Here is a 21,224-nt window from a genome sequence, read left to right on the forward strand (position 1 = left end):
TACCCAGAGTTCCTGCTCATCTGCGTGTACGTGCATTAGGCATGCTGCAAGGAAGCATGAAGACTGCAGATGTGACCAGGGCAAAACACTGCAATGTCCGTACTGTGAGATGCCTAAGACAATGCTACAGGGAGACAGGACGGACAGCTGATCGTCCTCGCAGTGGCAGACCATGTGTAACAACACCTGCACAGGATCGGTACACCCGAACATCACACCTGCGGGACAGGTACAGGATGGCAACAACAACTGCCCGAGTTACACCAGGAATGCACAATGCCTCCATCAGTGCTCAGACTCTCAGCCTATTGCAGACAGAGGCTGGACTGAGGGCTTGTAGGCCTGTTGTAAGGCAACAACGTTGCCTATGGGCACAAACCCACCGTCGCTGGACCAGACAGGCTTGGCAAAAAGTGCTCTTCACTGACGAGTCGCGGTTTTGTCTCACCAGCGGTGATGGTCGGACTCGCATTTTTCATCAAAGGAATGAGCGTTACACCGAGGCCTGTATTCTGGAGCGGGATCGATTTGGAGGTGGAGGGTCCGTCATGGTCTGGGGCGGTGTGTCACAGCATCATCGGACTGAGCTTGTTGCCATTGCAGGCAATCTCAATGCTGTGCGTTACAGGGAAGACATCATGTGGTACCCTTCCTGCAGGCTCATCCTGACATGACCCTCCAGCATGACAATGCCACCAGCCAAACTGCTTGTTCTGTGCGTGATTTCCTGCAAGACATGAATATCAGTGTTCTGCCATGGCCAGCGAAGTGCCCGGAACTCAATCCCATCGAGCACGTCTGGGACCTATTGGATCAGAGGGTGAGGGCTAGGGCCATTCGCCCCAGAAATATCTGGGAACTTGCAGGTGCCTTGGTGGAAGAGTGGGGTAACATCTCACAGCAAGAACTGGCAAATCTGGTGCAGTCCATGAGGAGGAGATGCACTGCAGCACTTAATACAGCTGGTGGCCACACCAGATACTGACTGTTACTTTTGATTTTGACCCCCCCTTTGTTCAGGGACACATTATTCCATTTCTGTTAGTCACATGTCTGTGGAACTTGTTCAGTTTATGTCTCAGTTGTGTAAATATTTGTATGAACATAACAAGATTCAGCATATTAAGTTTGCTGAAAATAAACACAGTTGACAGTGAGAGGACGTTTCTATTTTTGCTGAGTTTATGAAATAAACTCTGTCGTAGATAATCATCATTACCATCATCATCATCATTATCATCATATATTTTTGCTATGACAATGATATGAGATACCGGTAAACAAAACACACTTGTTCTCACACTACTCTCATTTTCTTTCACTTTCTGTGAATAGATGCTTAGTCTTGGTGCCAGTGACTATCCCCTCTTGTCCTACTGACCTTGGCTGTTTGCCCCTGCATGCTGTAATGTAATGCTACATTGGCCATAACAATGGCTCATCAGTAACAGAGTCCTTGAGGAGCTGTGGTTAGAGGGCAAGGATCTGAGAGGCTATACAGATGCCGTATCTTAATTTGAGTAGGTGAGTTTGCTACTTCAGTAAAACAATCCTGCAGCAACAGGATGCTAGTTATTATGTGGAATATAATTAAATATACATTTTTGTAGAGGTTGATACATTTCTCGTGAGGGAAAATCAATTCTGAAATTTCTAAGCGCAAATTACAAACTTCAGAAGCCTTTTTGAACCTCAAATAAACTCCCTGTTTTACATTTCCTGCATTGCAGGAATGTTCTCCTGGAACAGGGGGATCAAATTAAGATCCTACATCTGTAGTTACTCACACTGCTCCTCAGACTGAGTCCTTTGGACCGGCAGGTGTTTCGCTAAGGAATGGATCTTATCAGGGAATGCACTGCATGTCTGCAAACCCATACAACAACATACACAGCACATAGAGATCATTAGTGACAGATTCATCTGAGTAGTATAGTAATCCACATCATATATTGTTGTGCCCAAGCATACATTTCAGGAAAGGAAAGGTGAGGATAGGATAGGGGGACAAGCTCACGTCAAGATCACTCTCATCCATAGAGTGTGTGTTTTGCAGAACAGGGTTGCTGGCCATGTCCAGCAGTTCAATGGCCAGGGTCCTGGTCAGCAGCTGACTCACAAAGGGGTGCTGAGGAGAAAACGTAGACAATGTGGGGAGTGTCTGTCACCCGAAGAACTACAGAACAGTTTTTCCACTAGGGACATGAATTCACCAGTTTTTTATTAACATTGATGCTATCTTGTTGCGCTCCTCTAAAAGGATGGAACTCTGAGGTAGTACCTGTAACAGTTTCTCCGAACTGGGCCTCTTGCGAGGGTTCTTGGTGAGGGATATTTTCACAAAGCTGTGAAAGTCTGCAGACCTAAACAGATAGTTATTGGTCATTACCACATCGGCTCCTAGACACTCACAGTAACATACAGTATATACTTTCGGTTCTGTAGCTCATATGACTTTTTAACTACAAAGTAACTTATACCATTTGGTCTTGTCCTTTAGTTTGGGTGGCTGGAAGCTGCTCTTTGACATCATCATCAAGGCTCTGGAAGAAAACAACAAAATCTTATGTACTTAACCTGTTGATGAAACATGATGCAGTGATAATTATCAAAATCTGATCTGTTAATATGACTGGATAGATGAAACTAGATTTAATCTGAATACTGATAACAATGAGAGGTGACATCCCAGCAACGGCACCCTCACCTCATGGGGTGCAGGTCAAACATGGGAGGCTGAAGCTCTGCCAGCTCGATAGCAGTGATGCCCACTGCCCAGATGTCACATAGCTGGTTGTAGCCACCTTTCTTCTCCACTGCTGCAACCTCAGGTGCCATCCTAGAAGAGCAAAGCTGCCCGTGGATAACTATGGTAAACCATGATCAATGGCCTTGTTTTGGTACCATGGATGAACTTAGATCACTCACCAGTAAGGCGTGCCTATGAATGACTTCCTCTTGGCAACAGAGGCGTTGATCTCAGCTGCAACGCCAAAATCCGCTGGGCAAAAAAGATGCCGTGAGAGAGTTGGAGAAAAAGTATTTGAGTAAATCTGTTTTTAAGTGTGTCTATGGGAGAGGCAGAGAGGATGTGTGAGAGTGAGTGACAGTGTGAGGGTGGTTGACAGTCACTGACCCAGTTTGACATCTCCTCGCTCTGTCAGAAGAACGTTTGCTCCCTGTGAAAAACCCACAGTGACACAATGAGTGCACCGTCTCATGCTCTCTCATGAGGACTGTCCACAGCTCCGAATAGACACACACACATCTACACTTAAATATTCGAAGTATGAAGGAGTAGTTCCAACGCGCCACACCAAAATGATTCAATTCAGATGAGGGTTAGAGTAAATTGTTAACATGTTTTATATCCAACAGGATTCTATACATTACCTTTATGTCTCTATGCATTTTCCCAGTCTCATGTAAGTGATGGAGTCCCTGCAAACACAGAAAACACAATAACACTGCACTGAAGAAAATGAATGTTCTTAAAATGGGAATAAGCCTGATAAAGAGCCTTTGATTTAAGGGAGGGGGGGGTTCTTGACATGGCATCTATGAGTCTTTAGAATTCTAAAAGGTTCTTGAAATGCCTGCAGATGTGTTCCTTTCATAGCATACAGCTAATTTGGCCGTCTTAACTAAAGGTGATTTTTCAGTGTAACATTTCTAGTGTTGATTTAAAAGTGTATTTAACACTGTAAATAATTAAAGTACCAGTCACTGGTGTAAAATACATTCAGTGTTGGTGTTACTAACTAGAGTTAAACTAAAACCACGCCCATAATTATTATATTTCCCAGAATGCTCTATTGCAGGTTGGTTTTTAGAATTGTTTGTTTCAATATCTATGTTTTTGCATGCACATTGATTGATTAATTGAATCTCATGCTACTCAAATATATAACATACATTTTTCTAAACTATTCCAATCTGTTACTTGGACTTACTGCATCAGTTAGTGTTCCCGTTAAGATGTTTAAGGTAGTCTCACACCTTAAATCGTCTCAACCCTGGTAGTCATTCTGAATGCAGGTTGCATGTGAATAAAAATTCTAAAATGTTGGATATCCCCACTCTGGCTGGATTCCAATAGGAATTACACGTCACTTTGCAAGCCAGCTTAATGTAATTTAAGAGGCTTGATGTGGCCTGTAAACTATGAGTTTCAGGCCACTGTATTAGGGTAAAACTAGGCCCTTAAAAATAAGTCCTTATGAAATATGTATTGTTTTGTCACTTTGTGAAGGCCACAGGACTATGGATGAATGAATGCAACAACCATGTCTCTCTCAGTAGCAAACACAGTCATGGGTGGTACTGGGAACTCTAAAATTCATTCAAAAAGGTACTCTGAGAAATATGCAAATAAAGCTTAAAATAATACAGCAGGGCTATTCAATTCCAGTCCTGGAGGGCCGAAACATTTCTGGTTTGGATTTTTGAATGGTTCTTCGGAGACCTTAAAATAGTTACCCTATGGCCCTCAAACTCAACTCTGGACCTCAAAGCCAGTTCCACTGCTTTTTCCCCCCACTGTTCCCCTCTAATCAGGGACTGATTCAGTCCTGGGACACCAGGTGGGTGCAATTAATTATCAGGTAGAACAGAAAACCAGCAGGCTCCGGACCTCATAGGGTAAGAGTTGAATACCCATGCCCTATGGCATTGCTCTCAAAAAACCTTATTTGGTTCCTTGCACCTATATTTTTTAGACTGTGGCACTGTACCTCAGAGCAACAGTCAAGCATGATGTTTATGAATTTAGAATGTAAATAATGTTACATCCAAATGGAAAGTTTCACAATAGAAAATGGTTGAACGCCTCAGCCAATGAATAAAGCTGCATATAATTTCATGCTTACCTGTAGTGTTTCCCTGCACACATATGCAATCTGCCTCTCATTCAGGGGGCCAGTAACTATTGAAACATAAAAATGTTGTATGTCAGGGCCATCATTTAAAAAAATGAATGATGTACACAGTAGTAACTGATATCATTTATTTTAAGGGATAGATCAGCTTTAATATTGCGGATTCCATCAATGTAATTGTCTGCATCATTTCCAATCCCCCATATATTTGGGGTAAATATATATTTTTTACATTATTTCCTGGTTGAATCTTTACTTGAACACTGGATGATGCCATTCATATACACCAGAGCCATGTATTTATATATGATTTGGAGAAAATGAATACATGGCTCTGATACACTATCTTTTTTTTTGGGGGGGGGGGGGGGGGGTGACTTGTTCTCCAACTACCATGATAAATGTCCTGCAGGGAACCTCCTCCGCAGTACTCCATGCAGATCCACAGCTTGTTATTTCTACCAAAGGAAGAGGCATACCGTTAAAGGACAGTGGTGTAAAGTACTTAAGTAAAAATACTGTAAAGTAATACTTAAGTCGTTTTTTGGGGTATTTTTTTTACAACTTTTACTTCACTACATTCCTAAAGATAATAATGTACGTTTTACTCCATTCATTTTACCTGACACCCAAAAGTACTTTTTACATTTTGAATGATTAGCAGGACAGGAAAATGGTCCAATTCACACACTTATCAAGAGAACAACCCTGGTCATCCCTACTGCCTCTGATTTGGCAGACTCACTAAACACAAATGCTTTGTTTGTAAATGATGTCTGAGTGTTTGAGTCTGCCCCTGGCTATCCATAAATAAACCACCTAGTTTGATTAGTATAAGGAATTTGAAATTATTTATACTTTTACTTTTGATACTTAAGTATATTTAAAACCAAATACTTTTAGACTTTTACTCAAGTAGCATTTTACTGGGTGACTTTCACTTTTAATTGAGTCATTTTCTATTAAGGTACAGTACCTTTACTCAAGTATGACAATTGGGTACTTTTCCCACCACTATTAAAGGAATACCTCATTGTATTTCATATCAAGTTTCAACGTAATGTTTGATTGCAGACCAAACCTGAGGTAGCTGCCGAAATAGGCCACAATGTTCTTGTGAGTGCATTCTTTAATCATGGTAATCTCCTGCTGGATAGATAAGATGTCATCACCTGAAGAGAGAGATGAGAAAAGACTCATTCAAATTTTGGAATATCACTACTTCACCACAATGTGATTAAAGGTCCAATGCAGACATTTTTATCTCAATATCATATCATTTCTGGGTAACAATTAAGTACCTTACTGTAATTTTTGACCATTTTAATTGAAAAACAATAACCAAAAATAGCTTCTTCGCAAAGATAATTTTTCAAGCAAAGTCTGGGAGTGGTCTGAGTGGGGAAGGGAAAACTGAAAACTAGCTGTTATTGGCAGATAGGTTTGGAGCCCTCTTTCTAATTGGTCTATTAATTAACGTATCGCCTGGTGATGTCACCAGGCAGGCCAAAACTCAATCCCATCAAAACATGCAGAAATTTCAGGCAGTCCTTTCAAACAAAAGGGCATAATCATAATTTTCACAATTTCGCACTATTATTCTAAACTCATAGTGTGTAAATATATATTAAACACGGGAGAATCACTGGGCCTTTAAGATAAAAACACAATCACATTTTGGGATAAATATCCTACCAGGATCTAGTTTTACAACTTTGATTGCAGAGATCACAGATGTCTTGATGTTTCGTGCCTATAGAGAAGACAAAGTACAAAAAAAAAAATGATTTTTTTTTCTGATCATATGACATTGTGATTTCACTTCTTGCTGTGAACGTTATAGGTAGTGACATGACCTTTGAAGTCATGAGTGTCACAGGATCTCAGTTCTACAATGGGAAAAGGAATAGTAGCCTACCACGCATCACTAGTTAAAAGATTTCCAGATCTATTATCCTATTTGTGGGCCTTGTGCTCACACTTTCTTTTTCTGAGAAAACTTGGGTGACAAAGGAAAGAACACCCTCACTGTATGGCTACAGCACAGGAGGTTGGTGGCACCTTAATTGGGGAGGACGAGCTTGTGGTAATGGCTGGAGCGGAATATGTGGAATGGTATCAAACACATGGTTTCTATGTGTTTGATGCCATTTCATTAGCTCTGTTCCAGCCATTATTATGAGCTGTCCTTTCCTCTGCAGCCTCCACTGATCTACAGATCATGATGCCATTCCATTAGCTTCGTTCAGATATTATCATACGCCGTCCTCTCCTATGCAGCTTCCACTGATCTACAGATCATGATGCCATTCCATTAGCTTCGTTCAGATATTATCATACGCCATCCTCTCCTATGCAGCTTCCACTGGTCTACAGATCATACAGACAACAATGCTTATGTTACCAAGCAAAGCAGCAAACAGCCACCCGGGAACAATGAGGCTTGTGTCAGTCACCGATAGAAGAACTGCTACTTTTGAAAAAAAGACATCTGTTACGGAACGGTACTCACTTCCTGTTTTGTTTCTGTAGTAAAAGATTTCCGGAGATGTAAGGCATGTATCATATTGCAGCAGAACTTTTACCTCATCGGCTATTATTGCAAATGTCTGATCAAGATCACTTACCAAACAGGACCTAGGCAACCAATCCTTCCCTAATTTCATAATGATCTACTCATTTTATTTTTTCAATGAGAAAAAGTACATTCATTACAGAACTCTCTCCAATACTTTACAAGGGTGTCTTGGGTGTCATGTGCTATGACAGTGAAGCTGCAGTGAAAATACTATATTTGCTGGCCATTCCATATATTATGCTATAGGTCAGGGTACTGGCTTCGTGTGTACAGCGAGTTTCTCACAGATGACACTTCTTCCTGTCTCAACTCATTGTTAGTTTCCTGTTACCAACTGCTCCCTTCTAGTCACCATCTCAGCTAACCATACTGTAAAATTCAACAGTGGAGTACATTTCATAATTTGGTGTGCTGGACCTTTTTCAACAAATGACCACGTAGACCTAGAGAAAAGGCTTTTTCAGCATTTCAATGAGCCTTGTTTTGACATAAGCCATTCTGATGTTAAACTCTGTGCACATGACAACCAAACAATCAATACAGTTATGGAGAGAGACCATGCACCCTGCCTCCATGCACAAATTGATGACACCACTGGATGGTGAAATATCACTTTTCTGGCAACATTATATCAGGAAAAATTAACCTTTTTTTTTTTTAATCACAAAACAATTTATATCACTCTTGATTAATAAAACCATCACATTCTGTTTTTAAACGTTGACTGCAACCCGTCGACAGAACAGACTAGGGATATTAATAACCATTTAATCAAACAGGTTCGTCTGCTCAGGTATACCAATACAGCCATATCAAAACAATCTTGTAATTCGGGGGGTGGATACAAATCCTGTAGCCTACGAAGGAGACATAGTTTTCACTAAAGGACTGCAAAATATCAGAGCATGGTTTATTTCAAATAGGCCTACCTTAAATACGTCTCCGTATGTACCACTACCGATTCGGTGAATCATCTCGTAGTCCTCCAATGGGTTTGAGTAGGAAACACCAATTGCATCCATCGCAGCACTGTATGTCTCGACTACTGCCTTCTAGCCACTAATTATATGATTCCTATCCAGATGTCTGCACTTCCTCTGCAACAAACCATCAGAAGCAAAAGCTGAAATAAAAATGGCAGCTATACAGCCTTGTGATGCTCAGAGAACGGCATCCTACCAGTGCCATGACATTTTTGTAAATAATAAGGCATTGTTGTTGCCCGTGAATGAAAAACAGAATCTACATTCTGGGTTTTTCAGTGACACAAACCCTTGTCAAAAAAAATTGCAATTGGTCCCCATTTCGGTTATTGTTTAAATTATATAATATATTTTCTTTCTATTTCAGTAAAAAAAATATTTGTGATAATAATCCTCTCGCTCGCACGCACACGCGCACACACACACACAAAAGGGTAGGTAGTAAACCCTGGGAATATACTTGGGAGAGCCCCTGGGGTTCTTGAGGTGATTGGTTGATTGACTGGATGATTATTAAGGTTATTTTATGGATATAGGAAAAACGAACTCAGGAATGTTTTAACAATAATTTATAAAAGAGTAGCATAATTAAGCCACTGTATAAATATGCGGTATAAGGTAATGAATGATACTGACTAGACCATATTGAGACCACACCTTTATAGCCAACCCCCCCTTCGTGGTGAAGGCACGTCCGTCGTTGTGCTCCGAAACATCATTTTCAAGGCGTCAAACGGGCTTGAGGAGTCAATTTAGCGTCAGTCATCTATTCAAAATTCGAAAGAATTTGCAAAATAACATTTTAGCTAGCTACGCACTTGGATTTTACAACGTTTATTTTGATTGTCTCCTTGTCTGGGTAGAAATCATCACAAAAATGGCAGATCCGATGACACAGTCTGGCCAGATCTCGTCCTCTCTGAACGCTTCATCGACAAAAGAATCCCCATATTCCGGTAGGAGTATAATTTTTTTTTAATTGTTTTATTTTGAATGCAAACAGTTTGACCGTAATAGCTCGAGCTCAGCTCAACCACACTCGTATGCAATTCATGTTCAAACAATTGATGGCGTGGGGGGGGGGTTACGTGTGTGTGAATGCTAACGGTGACCCAGACAGTTAGCGACTTGATCACATGTTGAACAGGACTCATGTTGGCAAACGTTAGCTAGTTATTGGTTTATTATATTCTAGGTAACGTTAGTCTCTATGTTGGTTAGCAGTGTTGCGAACTGCCCATACGATAAAGCAATTGTTTGGATAATTTGGTAGCTAGCAAAGGCCGAAGACCAGAGAAAGCCTTTTGTATTTTTGAGTAGCTCCGTAGCCCACAATAGGTCGTTTGTTCACCCAGTTGATCTCTGACCAATGTTATGCAGCTACGGCATTGTCAGTTTAGTGACATACCAAGAATCCCAGATAGCAACGACCGCGAGCACATGGCCCTATTTGAATGCTTTTAAAATGGTTCTAATCACCCTGACAGGGATTGGACCAAGGAAGGCATGGTTACCATCCCTTTGCTTTCATTAATCAAACCAACCTTGTCAGCTCAGTGGTTTCGTCAAGTGGTGAGCCAAGAAACGTGATGTTTTTTGTATATACGGTAAAACCTCCCTATGACAATCTTTCTGGCACCTTCAATTCTTGCACATTTTACTCATTAGTAAATTTCAACACTGTACTCTAAGCAAATTTGGTGAACTCCTAAACGTGGAACCAATCAGAACTCCTGGACACGCCCCTCGTTGTAAAGGTGGCCAATGTCCTGCTTTTATCTAAATGCTGAAATAAGATAAATATCAGCCTCTCTGCCTTTTCCCATCATCCCCCATGCCACTCCTCTGATCAGCTCGAGTGCACCTGAAATATGCAGCATGCAATGTAAACTAGCCAGTGTTACAGGGGAGCGGCTATATGGACAGGCCTGGTGCCCAAATGGATGGCGTAGGTCATGCAGCTGAGTGGCGACGAATGGATTCGGTTCAGTCAGTTGTTCTGATCCGCCCTTCCAGCTAGAATGCTGGCTACTAGCAACAGCAGCAGCATGGCACTAGTTACGTGTAAAAGTGATGTTTATTTTGATGGGCGAGGGAGAAATACCTTGTAGTATTGGTCACAATCTCAAATTTGTTCCAACCCACTTGATTTTGTTTTTAGTAAAATAGCAGCCTACACGAGAAATAACTTGTAATATTGGTAGTAACCATCTGGATGTCACTGATAGTATACTGCTCACTGGGGATAGTTCGCGCCGCATTAAGGAGAGGGAAGTAGTAAGATGGTGTAGCCCGATATCAGGCCAGGATGACGGCTAAAGCACTTTTTGTAGTGCATTAGGTGAAAATCACAACTACGGGATTAATGTCTATTTGAAACTTTTTTTTGTAAAACTATTATTCCTTTACAAAATTAATGATTCTGTACAGTCCCAACTTCGGCAGAGAAGTAATAAATTCATGCTGAAGTTTCTAGGCACAGGCATAACTAACTAGCTGGGAAGGGTCATCAGGAGGACTGACTGAACCGAATTCATTCTCCTCCACTCCTCTTGCTACAAACGTCATCATTCTGGGCACCAGGCATGTCCATATAGTCTCTCCCATGTTACAGTTTGACTAGCCTAGCCAGCTATTGTAAAAGTCAATTTGGCATATACATGCATATACATTTGAACAAAGATCATCACATTCTAGTGTTTCACCACTTATGGAGTACGGAGACAAATGGTAAATGTGTTGCTCAGTATTTGAAGGATAGGGTACATTTAGGTAGGTTACATTAAATATAACCTACCAATCAATGGCGAGAGAGTGCTGTGGGGGGAGAAATCATACAATGTTGCAGACCAGAAATAAACGCTTTACCATCTATGCCAAAAGCCATCAACGCATGCTTCAGAATCCAGTCTATCACATCCGGCCTTGACTGGGAGTCCCATAGGGCGGCGCACAATTGGCCCAGCGTCGTCCCGGTTTGGCCGGGGTAGGCCGTCCATTGTAAATAAGAATTTGTTCTTAACTGACTTGCCTAGTTAAATAAAGGTTACACACACCACACTGACCAAAAATGTATTTTGTTGGCATTTACTTATGTCCCCATTATCAGTAAAACATAATCAAAACCTGTTTCTTTCACTTACTTGCTGTTTTGTTCAGTCGTTTCATTCTCAACCACAATTTCTCATACTATGGAATGCTGTTTGGGTCTTTGCGTGTCAAATAACACTATTTGGCCAATCAGGACCTGAATATGACTGCTCGTCACACAATAATTTAAAACGTTCATTAATGTTTTACCTAGTTATTACACTTTTATTACACTCACTCGTATGTCATATGTCACAACGAGTCATTACGTATGCTATGATGCTGGTAAAGTTGTCTCGTGAACCTACAGGGCTGGTCATAAAAAAGCTAGCTAGCTCATGGATGCAAACAATGTTCTTCCCCAAAAACAGAGCAAAAGGCCATCGGTTTCAGTAGCTATAGCTAGGTGTCATCAAGAATAACCCTCATGTATAAGACAGGTTTTATTTGATTAATGGTGGTCGGACCATCTATGTGACGCTAGCCACAATAAGGATTAGCCACAATAGTGGACTTGCGGTTTGCCTTCAAAATAAAAGAATGTCATTGACAGTGATGCAAATGAATACAAATAGTAGAATTATGCCATAATTGAATAGATCATGGTATATGAGGTTGGAATGTTATAAGATCAACAAAAGACAATTTTGTTAATTTGACAATCTGTTGCAACCACACTGGATGTATTATACTTTAGACTTTGTTCTGTCTTTTCACCATAAATCACTGTTCCCATTTAAGCCCGGTATGCTTTGAAACACAAGGACATTGTGATATCCCTAATATTCAATGATCATGCGCATAAATAGTTTAACTTCAAAGGGCTCGTTTACAAGGTTTCGCGCATATTCGTTCATCCACCCACAATATATAGTAGAAAGAGGAGGAAGGGAAGCACTACTAAGGTACACAATAGTACGTTTTGGTAGACAGAAGGTGCTCTTTGGTAAAAGGGGAGAATTGGTCATCAAAAAGAAAGGAGGACCAAGGAACTCTTCATATAATTCATTAAAATGCCTTTATTAGTATGGCATGTTCAATAGAAACAAAGTTGTTTAAAAACCGACGCGTTTCGGCTGCATGGCCTTCGTCAGGGAGTACAAAAAAAATAATACAATGTCCTCTTTTGAACAGCTTTTCCAATTAGCCCTAATTGGAAGATGGCGTGGTTACAAAATTGATTGGACACACCTAGTAAGCAATACTACACACATTAAAAAGTGAAATACTGTAGCTATGTTATCATAAAAATACAACTCCAAGCTAGAAGTATCAGAACACTAAAAGGTAGTTCTAACCTTAAATATGACTGGGAGAAGTGTCAAGAATAAGACAGCAATATATTCCATAGTACACTAGAACACAGCAAAACATGAACAACAGTCTAATAGCTGAGGGCAATTGAGCAAAATGTCCACTAGATGACAGCAAATGGACCTATCACAACCCTACAGGAAAGGTGAGAAATCCATATCTTCATTTAAACCAGGGTACTTCGTGGTTAGTTGTAAATCCAAAAACGTTCCCTTTGGTTTAACTGTTTAAGACGGTCCCTGGTTAGAACTACCTTTCTAGGTGTCCTGATACTTTTGCTTGGAGTTGTATTTTTATGATAACATAGCTACAGTATTTCACTTTTTAATGTGTGTAGTATTGCTTACTAGGTGTGTCCAATCAGTTTTGTAACCACTCCCTCTTCTAATTAGGGCCTTGACAACAAGCTCAGTCTGATGCTGTGACACACCGACCTGACCATGACGGACCCTCCACCTCCCAATTGATCCCTCCAGAATATAGGCCTCGGTGTAACGCTCATTCCTTCGACAATAAATGTGAATTCGACCATCACCGCTGGTGAGACAACCTGCGACTTGTCAGTGAAGAGCACTTTTTGCCAGTCCTGTCTGGTCCAGCGATGGTGGGATTGTGCCCATAGGCGACGTTGTTGCCGGTGACGTCTGGTGAGGACCTGCCTTACAACAGGCCTTACAAGCCCTCAGTCCAGCCTCTCTCAGCCTATTGCGGACAGTCTGAGCACTGATGGAGGGACTGTGTGTTCCTGGTGTAACTCGGGCAGTTGATGTTGCCATCCTGTACCTGTCCCGCAGGTGTGATGTTTGGATGTACTGATGCTGTATAAGTGTTACGCGTGGTCTGCCACTGCGAGGACGATCAGGTGACCGTCCTGTCTCACAGTACGGACATTGCAATTTTTTGCCCTGGCCACATCTGCAGTCATGCCTCCTTGCAGCATGCCTAAGGCACGTTCATGCAGATGAGCAGGGACCCTGGGCATCTTTCTTTTGGTGTTTATCAGAGTCTGTAGAAAGGCCTCTTTAGTGTCCTATGTTTTCATAACTGTGACCTTAATTGCCTACCGTCTGTAAGCTGTTAGTGTCTTAATGACGTTCCACGGGTGCATGTTCATTAATTGTTTGTGGGTCATTGAACAAGCATGGGAAACAGTGTTTAAACCATTTACAATGAAGATCTGTGAAGTTATTTGGATTTTTATGAATTTTCTTTGACAAACAGCGTCCTAAAAAAGGGACATTTCTTTTTTTGCTGAGTTTATTTACCATATCATATGGAGACATAAACCTTTTACCTTGTCATAAGTAGACATAATTGCAAATTATTAAATCCTTCCAATAGAAATGAAAAACAATTTAGTTACGAATTGGACTTTTAATTGAGTTGACTCTTCACATGGGATGACTTCACTGAACAACAATAGAAAGGGAATATTGAATGATGATCCATCGCATCTCCCAAAAACGTTTTCAACATACATTGTTAAATGATAGTCTAGAAACTAAAGCTTTGGTTGTCTCCCTCTCAGACTTCCATGTCTTCTCCCTGGACCTCCTCAATGTCCACACCTCTTGAACATCAGACTTTGAGGCCTCATCTTCACTCACTTTCCAACCTTGTTGAGGATTGCTCGTTGTCAGGCTCAAAAAGCCTCACATTTGCCTGGATGGCCACCAATTTTTCATTTCAACCCTTGTATTGGTCAGTCTGTTGCGTGCTTTTGTGTGTGTGTGTTCCCAAACAAGGACCAGTTGCGCTCTAAGGCAGCGATGTTGGTGGGATTTGTAGGATGATGGAGGAAACAGGGGAAAGAGCCTCAGATCCACAAAGTCCCTTCCACCAGGTGGCTGATGAGAGATGTTGACACGACTGCCATATTGCATCTCCATCCCAAAGCCCTTGCTTGGAAGTGTACTTCGCCAGACTGCCAAGAACCATGCCCTCATCCGGGCCAAGGTGGTGAGACACGGTAGTGATGACACCATAGGCCTTGTTGATCTCTGCACCAGACAGGATGCTCTTGCCAGCATACTTGGGGTCCAACATGTACGCTGCGGCGTGTATGGGCTTCAGGCAGACGTCTTCACGCTTTTAAGGTATTTCAGAACTGCAGTTTCCTCTGCTTGGCGCGACAGTGAAGTGGGCAGGGCAGTACGGCTTTCTTCTCTTACATCTGCAAGCAATCAGAACATCAGACAGGGTGGCATTGTCTCCCTCAATCCGTGCCATGGCTACTGCTATAGGTTTCAGGCTGCTTACCACGCTCTCCCGAAATGCATAATCCAGGAGGATCCTCTTGATGCGGCTGTCCATATCAGCAGACTGATATGGCCATTTCTTGGAGAGACTCCTTCCCCTCCAGGAGACTGTCAAACATGATAACACCAGGGTAGTACTCCTCCGCTTTAGACAATGCTGCGAACATGAAGGCTGCTTGGTCTGTCACTAGTGCAAATACCTTCTGTGGTCTTAGGTCATTGCAGATGAGCTGAAGGCAGTCATCAATGTAGAGACCAGTGTGTCTGCTCTTGTAAAATACAAGATTTAGTTAATTATTCCTTGCCCATGAACATTCAACCATCAGAGTTGATTGCAATCCAGTCTGCTTTCTCTGATTTGCTTGACCTTCAGTTGAACTTTGCTTCCAGCAAATTAGTAGATAAAGCATGTCTGGTTGGAGGGGTGTATGCTGGGCAAAGAACATTCAGAAATCTCATCCAATACACATTGCCTGTGAGCTTTAGAGGTGAACCAGTTGCATACATCGCTCGAGCAAGACATTCATCAGCATTTCTCTGACTACGTTTCTCCATTGAGTCCAAAAAACTTCTTATTCCAGGAGGACCATGAGCTGTTGCTATCGATAAGGTGTCTGATTCATAATCTTCACCTCGGTTAGAAGTAGAGGAACTTTTTGTCAGCGGTTGTGAGCGGTGAGGGAACTTAATGCACTTGGCCAGATGATTCTGCATCTTTGTTGCATTCCTCACAGGATTTGGCACAGGATTTGCAAATGTACACAGCTTTTCCTTCATTAGCTGCAGTGAAATGTCTCCACATATCAGATAGTGCCCGTGGCATTTTCCTGTGAAGATTAGAAAACAATGAGTTAAAAAAATTAAAATAATCCATGTACAGATAAATAGTTAAGCAGTTAGATTAAACAACTCCTTTTGTAAGATAAATGTTTTAAAATGAAACGTATGGAAACGGGTGAATTAACACTCCTCGGTTAGAAGGCTCAAGCAAGCTAAAACCCACATGGTAGCAAAAACTAACTAGCAGGAATTGTTAATTTAGAATTGATTTAAACAAACTTTGCTGTAAGCTACTATTTACTAGTTAACAAAAAATCATGTAAATCATATAAAATATTTTCACCCCACCCAGTATTGTAATCAAAACTTACCAGAAAGCATGTAGTCCTTGGCTCAGTGTACTCGTGTGGGCTCAATAGCATCTCATTACTGTGCAAGATCTTGAGAATCAGCTGTACATGTGATGGCAGAATACACTGCATGCAGAGGGTTGCAATTCCGTAGAATTGGGGATAGTTTAACCAAAATATGCCACAAGACCTAGAATTGCCTTGTGTATCCCACAAAAAAAGCTTCACTGTTATACGCTGACTTGTTTGATGAATTTAAGCAAAAATGCAGAAATTCCAGGGATTAACTTCCCATGGAAAATTTCTGGGGAAAGTCTGGAAATTTACCAGATAGTTTCTGACCCTTTGTCCCACCATTGGTGTGTTTCCACTAGGGTTGCAATGTGTTTATTTTCTTAATGTGGATTATAGAATATTCACATGGAAACCTAGCTATTGATGTAGCCTAGTGCTTCCTGAACTGGCATCAAGTTAACGGATGAGGGGCCATTTGTGTCGAAGCACGTGTTTTTGGCACCATTTCTAACAACTTGAAACTAGACTACAAAAACCCTGGCTGCAGGCTACAGCCCATTGGGAAAGTGTGAACAACTCCTGAATTAGGACAGCTATGAATGAAATGAAGGTCCCCACTGAATTTCACTAGATATGAGACCGTCGACTAGATTACCAATTTTTCAGGAGAATGATAACCATTTGCCACCAGTTGCGCTCACCTGAAAACTGAGGGAAATTATTTTTCAGTGTTGATTGTGGACTGCTATGGAGAATTAGACTAACATGACCAAATAATGGAGCACTGTCAATTGTTCCAGTTCCAACACTGAGAAAAGGAGTTGAACATGTCTTTCATTCCATTATTTTGAACCCTGAGAAAATGCATTTTAGATTTGGCTATGTCTGAGATCTGTGTGTTGTAACATGGATAATCCTCACAGCCATGGCTCAGTCAACTAGCATGTTGGCAGTGGCATTATCATTGTCATACCTGAGATCATATGAGATACCTGAGAGCATAAAGTTCCCAATTTCCCTCATATGATCTCAGGTTTCTCAACTTTCCTTCAGTGTTAGGATTTATAAATGACATCTGTGATCATCTGACAGTCAGGTTTGGCTTGAGAATTAATTGTCTCTCCCCTGTTCCATCCTATTTGTTCCTCATCCAGTGATGGAGCTGGTGTACTGGCGGGACCCCAAGAAGTCTGCGGTGGCCTTTGGCATGTCCCTGCTGGTCCTTCTGTCCCTGGCCACCTTCAGTGTCATCAGTGTGTTGTCCTACCTGCTGCTTGCCCTGCTCTGTGTCACAATCACCTTCCGCATCTACAAGTCTGTCATTCAGGCAGTGCAGAAGTCTGGAGAGGGCCACCCCTTCAAGTATGACAGCTCAGCTTGGGATATGTTGGAACATGGATATATCATTAGAACTGAGTCTACTTATATTGAACTTGACCCCTTGGAGTCATTGTCTGATTTGATTGTTAGGTGATGACTGATGCTTTTGCTCCCACAGGGGTCTGATGGAGCAGGACCTAACTGTTCAGCCTGAGACTTTCCGTAAATATGTGGATGTGTTTCTGACCTATGTGAACCGAGCCGTTAAACAGGTCAGACACTTGCTGCTGGTGGAGGACCTGGTGGACTCACTCAAGGTAATGTTCATCAGGCTGTAAGCTATTGCAGTTTTGGAGATTTCCAATGCTATGGTCTTCAATTGGATCTAAATGATTCATTCTAGAAGTGCTTGATGTAGAATCTTCTGTCAGGCATGTATAGCAAGGGGAGTCATTTTGTGAGTCTCACCAGCTTCATCTACTGGGCTGAATGGTAATGCTCTTGGGACAAAATTAGGGTTTATGTTGACTGGTTGGAAAATTGACTTACGGTGCTTAGAATTGTAAAAAGTAGTATTTTGCACACCTTAAGAGCTGCTGGTCTATATAAACTGTGGTCAGTTGTCTTTGGAGATATTTTTTCACAACACTGAAGTCGGTCTCTTATGTATTGTTACGCCGGACTAAGAAAGCCTGAAATGTGGTGGCAGAGAAAGAAATGCCTGGCAGATGTTCAAATGAGGGATTAAGAGTTTATCGGATGAAGGAAGGAGTGGATTACACAGCTGAAGGCAGCTAGTGTGTTTTTCCAACAGTAAGTTCCTATAGAGGCTAAACATTGTGGGACACATATCAAACACAGTCAATGTTCAAATAAGAAAATAATTCAATTGATCTATAGTGGCCAAGGAAAATGTGGTCCTTATTAATGTCATGACATTTATCCTTAAGGTGTGGTAGTTTTCTGAAAGGTTCTGATCCCTCTGTTGCAGCTGGCTGGTTTTATGTGGCTGATGACGTATGTGGGAGCTGTCTTTAATGGTATCACAATCCTCATACTGGGTAAGAATCACACACTGTCCAGTCTTCCATTTGTCTAATGCTCACAAATAAGTGTTCTGCACCCGGTCACGTAGACACTTGATGTTCTAATAATGCACATATGCTTTTTTTTTGCGATCCTTTAGGAACCTAGACTTCTCATTAAATGTTATGTTTTTTTAATAACTATTGGGGCTGTGTAGGTTGTCCTGTGTCAGGGATGGGCAACTGGCTGCCCTCAGATTAATAAACAACAATTTACTCACTGTTTTTATTATTTACTCTGTCGGGCTTTTAACTTACTGTTGCAAGGTGGAATGTGCTTGTGCATCTGCGTTTTTTCTCTTATGTCAGTCACTGATAGTCATTCAATTAGCCCATTGTCAGCTAAACATTTTTAGATTGGTAAATTATTCTAGCGGTCAGCTATCTAAACTTGTTATCATGGTCGAATTACTGTCTGGGGGCCCCCCCATTTGATTGTGTGTTAAAGGAATTTCATTCCAATGTTTATCAACCAATTCAATTAAAACACTCTGCTCATAAATAAGAATTTGTACGATAATTATCAGCATTAAATGGACAGAAACCAGTCTTAAAATCAATCAATCAATAGCGTTTATTCTCGAAAGTACTGAATCATAGTACAAGTTATATAATAAAGATGATGTCATAGGTTTTAATGTCCATCCTCCTCTAGAATACAATGGCAGTATAGTTAGCGTTCTCATTACTCTGCAGATAGTTTAACAGGTGGCAACCAACCCAAGGTCTTTCCCCTCCCTGGGTAGAGACAGAATGTCCTGTAAGGAACACAGCATTCCAGCCTGTCTGAAGAGAACTCCATTCTTTCTAATAAGGAACACATAATATTCAGCATTATGATAAGTTTCATTCATACAGTAACATCTAAGTCAAATGTAAACATATTTTAGTCATTAAACACAAAAATCCCATAACATTGTTATTGTCTCATTCAGGTATCATATTTAAAAACTGCAATCATTTGTCTCCACCCTATGGCAAAATGCATAGACTTGCAGGAAACTTGCTTTAAAATGGCAACATTTTCTCTTCACCCCATGGCAGAATGTGTAGAATTGCACAAAGTTAACTCAAACATTTCTCTCTGCTGTCAAGAGGGAGGGGTTCCTAAAAAATGTTGCTTGCAATGTGGGGGTGTATGCGCATGTGGGTACTCAGACCCGCGAACAACCGCAGGCCCTCATGAGTTCAGATTTTTTGGGGGCAGCCCATCAGTTGCCCATCCAGTCTTGGATTGTACTGCTCTGTACTTCTGCCTGCATAATTGCTCATTATGGGGAGCAATCAGACTTACATTTACTCTAAAGATTGAAGGGGACATGGTCTAAATGATGTACAGTAGACATGGTTTAAATTGCCTTGAGAGGTACAGTAACATACTGCTCTGTTAATAGGTTCATAGTATTCAATGAACACTGTAGCTTTGTTGAAATAGCATGGAACACCTCTATCATGCTATCTGGAAACCTCCAGAGATACAAATGTGCCTAACCAGAGTCCACTCTGTTTCTCATTGACAGCTGATGTCCTCTTATTCAGCACGCCTCCGGTTTATGACAAAAATAAAGTAAGAATGAACGTTTTTACATACAATTACTAATGTTTGTTATGAACATGTGTTTGTTAACAATTTGTTCTCTTTCAGACCCAGATTGATAAATACATTGAACTGATTCGCACCAGAGTTGAAGTCACACTTGCAAAGTAAGGGCACCTCTTTTTCTAACCATCAATATGTGGAGGAGGTGAAATCACAGAACACCATTTTCTGGTTTTTGGCAATAGAATTCTACATGGCATGCAGGAGCACACAGCATCAGTAGCTTCATAAAACCATCCTAAAGGAGTTGTCTTCCCAGGTGCAGTGTGGCCTCTAATGTAGCGGTATTTAGGTGCAGTGTGGCCTCTAATGTAGCGGTATTTAGGTGCAGTGTGGCCTCTAATGTAGCGGTATTTAGGTGCAGTGTGGCCTCTAATGTAGCGGTATTTAGGTGCAGTGTGGCCTCTAATGTAGCGGTATTTAGGTGCAGTGTGGCCTCTAATGTAGCAGAGTATATACAGCATGATTTCCCCTTTTCAGGCTTCAAGATAAACTTCCAGGGGCACTGAAGCGTACCAAAGCAGAGTGATTGTCCATGACCCCTATTCAACAACTGCTCTCTCCCTAATTCTGCAACTCCAGTCCTACCCTTTCAAATGCATTCCCAGCGTCAAACCTGTGGCCAAGTCATCGCTCAATATTCAATGTACCGTAACTAACTTGCATAGGGTGCAATGCTTGTATTTGTTGTTGGAGTCAGCCACATTCTGAATAACTCAATCTGTAGTTGTTACATCCATTTTGTGACTTATAAATTAATCATATGTACCCATTAATTATTGAAGAATATAATGTATAAATGCCTCATAAGCTTAGTTCAATTGTCGTACCCCATCAGAACCTGAAATATAAACTTGTTTTACTCCAATGTTTGTAAACAAAGTAAATGGAAACTAACACTATATAGGCTCAAAGCATTGGTAGAACTATCATTTTATATCATGGATTGTTTCTCCTTGCATCCATATCGCTGT

At 41.2% G+C, this 21,224-nt stretch overlaps 2 protein-coding genes across 4 annotated transcripts in view; one reads left to right on the forward strand and one right to left on the reverse strand.

Annotated features, from left to right (window-relative positions):
- The window catches only part of LOC129863498 (mitogen-activated protein kinase kinase kinase kinase 2-like), a 34,425-nt gene extending 25,598 nt beyond the window's left edge, over positions 1-8,827 (reverse strand). Inside the window, exons 1-13 of one of the 2 annotated variants that reach the window (XM_055935529.1) lie at positions 8,385-8,817; positions 6,573-6,630; positions 5,959-6,049; positions 5,271-5,335; positions 4,869-4,924; positions 3,394-3,441; positions 3,137-3,179; positions 2,929-3,001; positions 2,708-2,839; positions 2,481-2,543; positions 2,282-2,363; positions 2,018-2,128; positions 1,788-1,866 (exon numbers count right to left, since the gene is read on the reverse strand). In XM_055935529.1, coding sequence (XP_055791504.1) covers positions 1,788-1,866; positions 2,018-2,128; positions 2,282-2,363; positions 2,481-2,543; positions 2,708-2,839; positions 2,929-3,001; positions 3,137-3,179; positions 3,394-3,441; positions 4,869-4,924; positions 5,271-5,335; positions 5,959-6,049; positions 6,573-6,630; positions 8,385-8,477 — 994 coding nt within the window. In that variant the 5' untranslated portion in view covers positions 8,478-8,817. Of the gene's footprint in view, positions 1-1,787; positions 1,867-2,017; positions 2,129-2,281; positions 2,364-2,480; positions 2,544-2,707; positions 2,840-2,928; positions 3,002-3,136; positions 3,180-3,393; positions 3,442-4,868; positions 4,925-5,270; positions 5,336-5,958; positions 6,050-6,572; positions 6,631-8,384 lie in introns of both variants that reach the window. The other variant, XM_055935530.1, reaches the window with a different exon arrangement.
- A 251-nt stretch (positions 8,828-9,078) lies between these two features.
- LOC129863500 (reticulon-3-B-like) lies at positions 9,079-21,182 on the forward strand. 2 transcript variants are annotated; one of them, XM_055935535.1, is made up of 8 exons: positions 9,082-9,195; positions 9,302-9,394; positions 17,400-17,607; positions 17,744-17,882; positions 18,557-18,626; positions 20,171-20,217; positions 20,296-20,354; positions 20,731-21,182. In XM_055935535.1, the coding sequence occupies exons 2-8, from the start codon at positions 9,316-9,318 to the stop codon at positions 20,777-20,779; spliced, it is 651 nt and encodes a 216-aa protein (XP_055791510.1). In that variant the 5' UTR covers positions 9,082-9,195; positions 9,302-9,315; the 3' UTR covers positions 20,780-21,182. The 2 variants fall into 2 exon arrangements, with proteins under 2 accessions (XP_055791509.1, XP_055791510.1); XM_055935534.1 differs by having other exon boundaries at positions 9,079-9,394.
- Positions 21,183-21,224: the final 42 nt, after the last annotated feature.

Source organism: Salvelinus fontinalis, chromosome 10 (assembly GCF_029448725.1).
Source record: "Salvelinus fontinalis isolate EN_2023a chromosome 10, ASM2944872v1, whole genome shotgun sequence".
Classification (NCBI taxonomy): Eukaryota; Metazoa; Chordata; class Actinopteri; order Salmoniformes; family Salmonidae; genus Salvelinus; species Salvelinus fontinalis.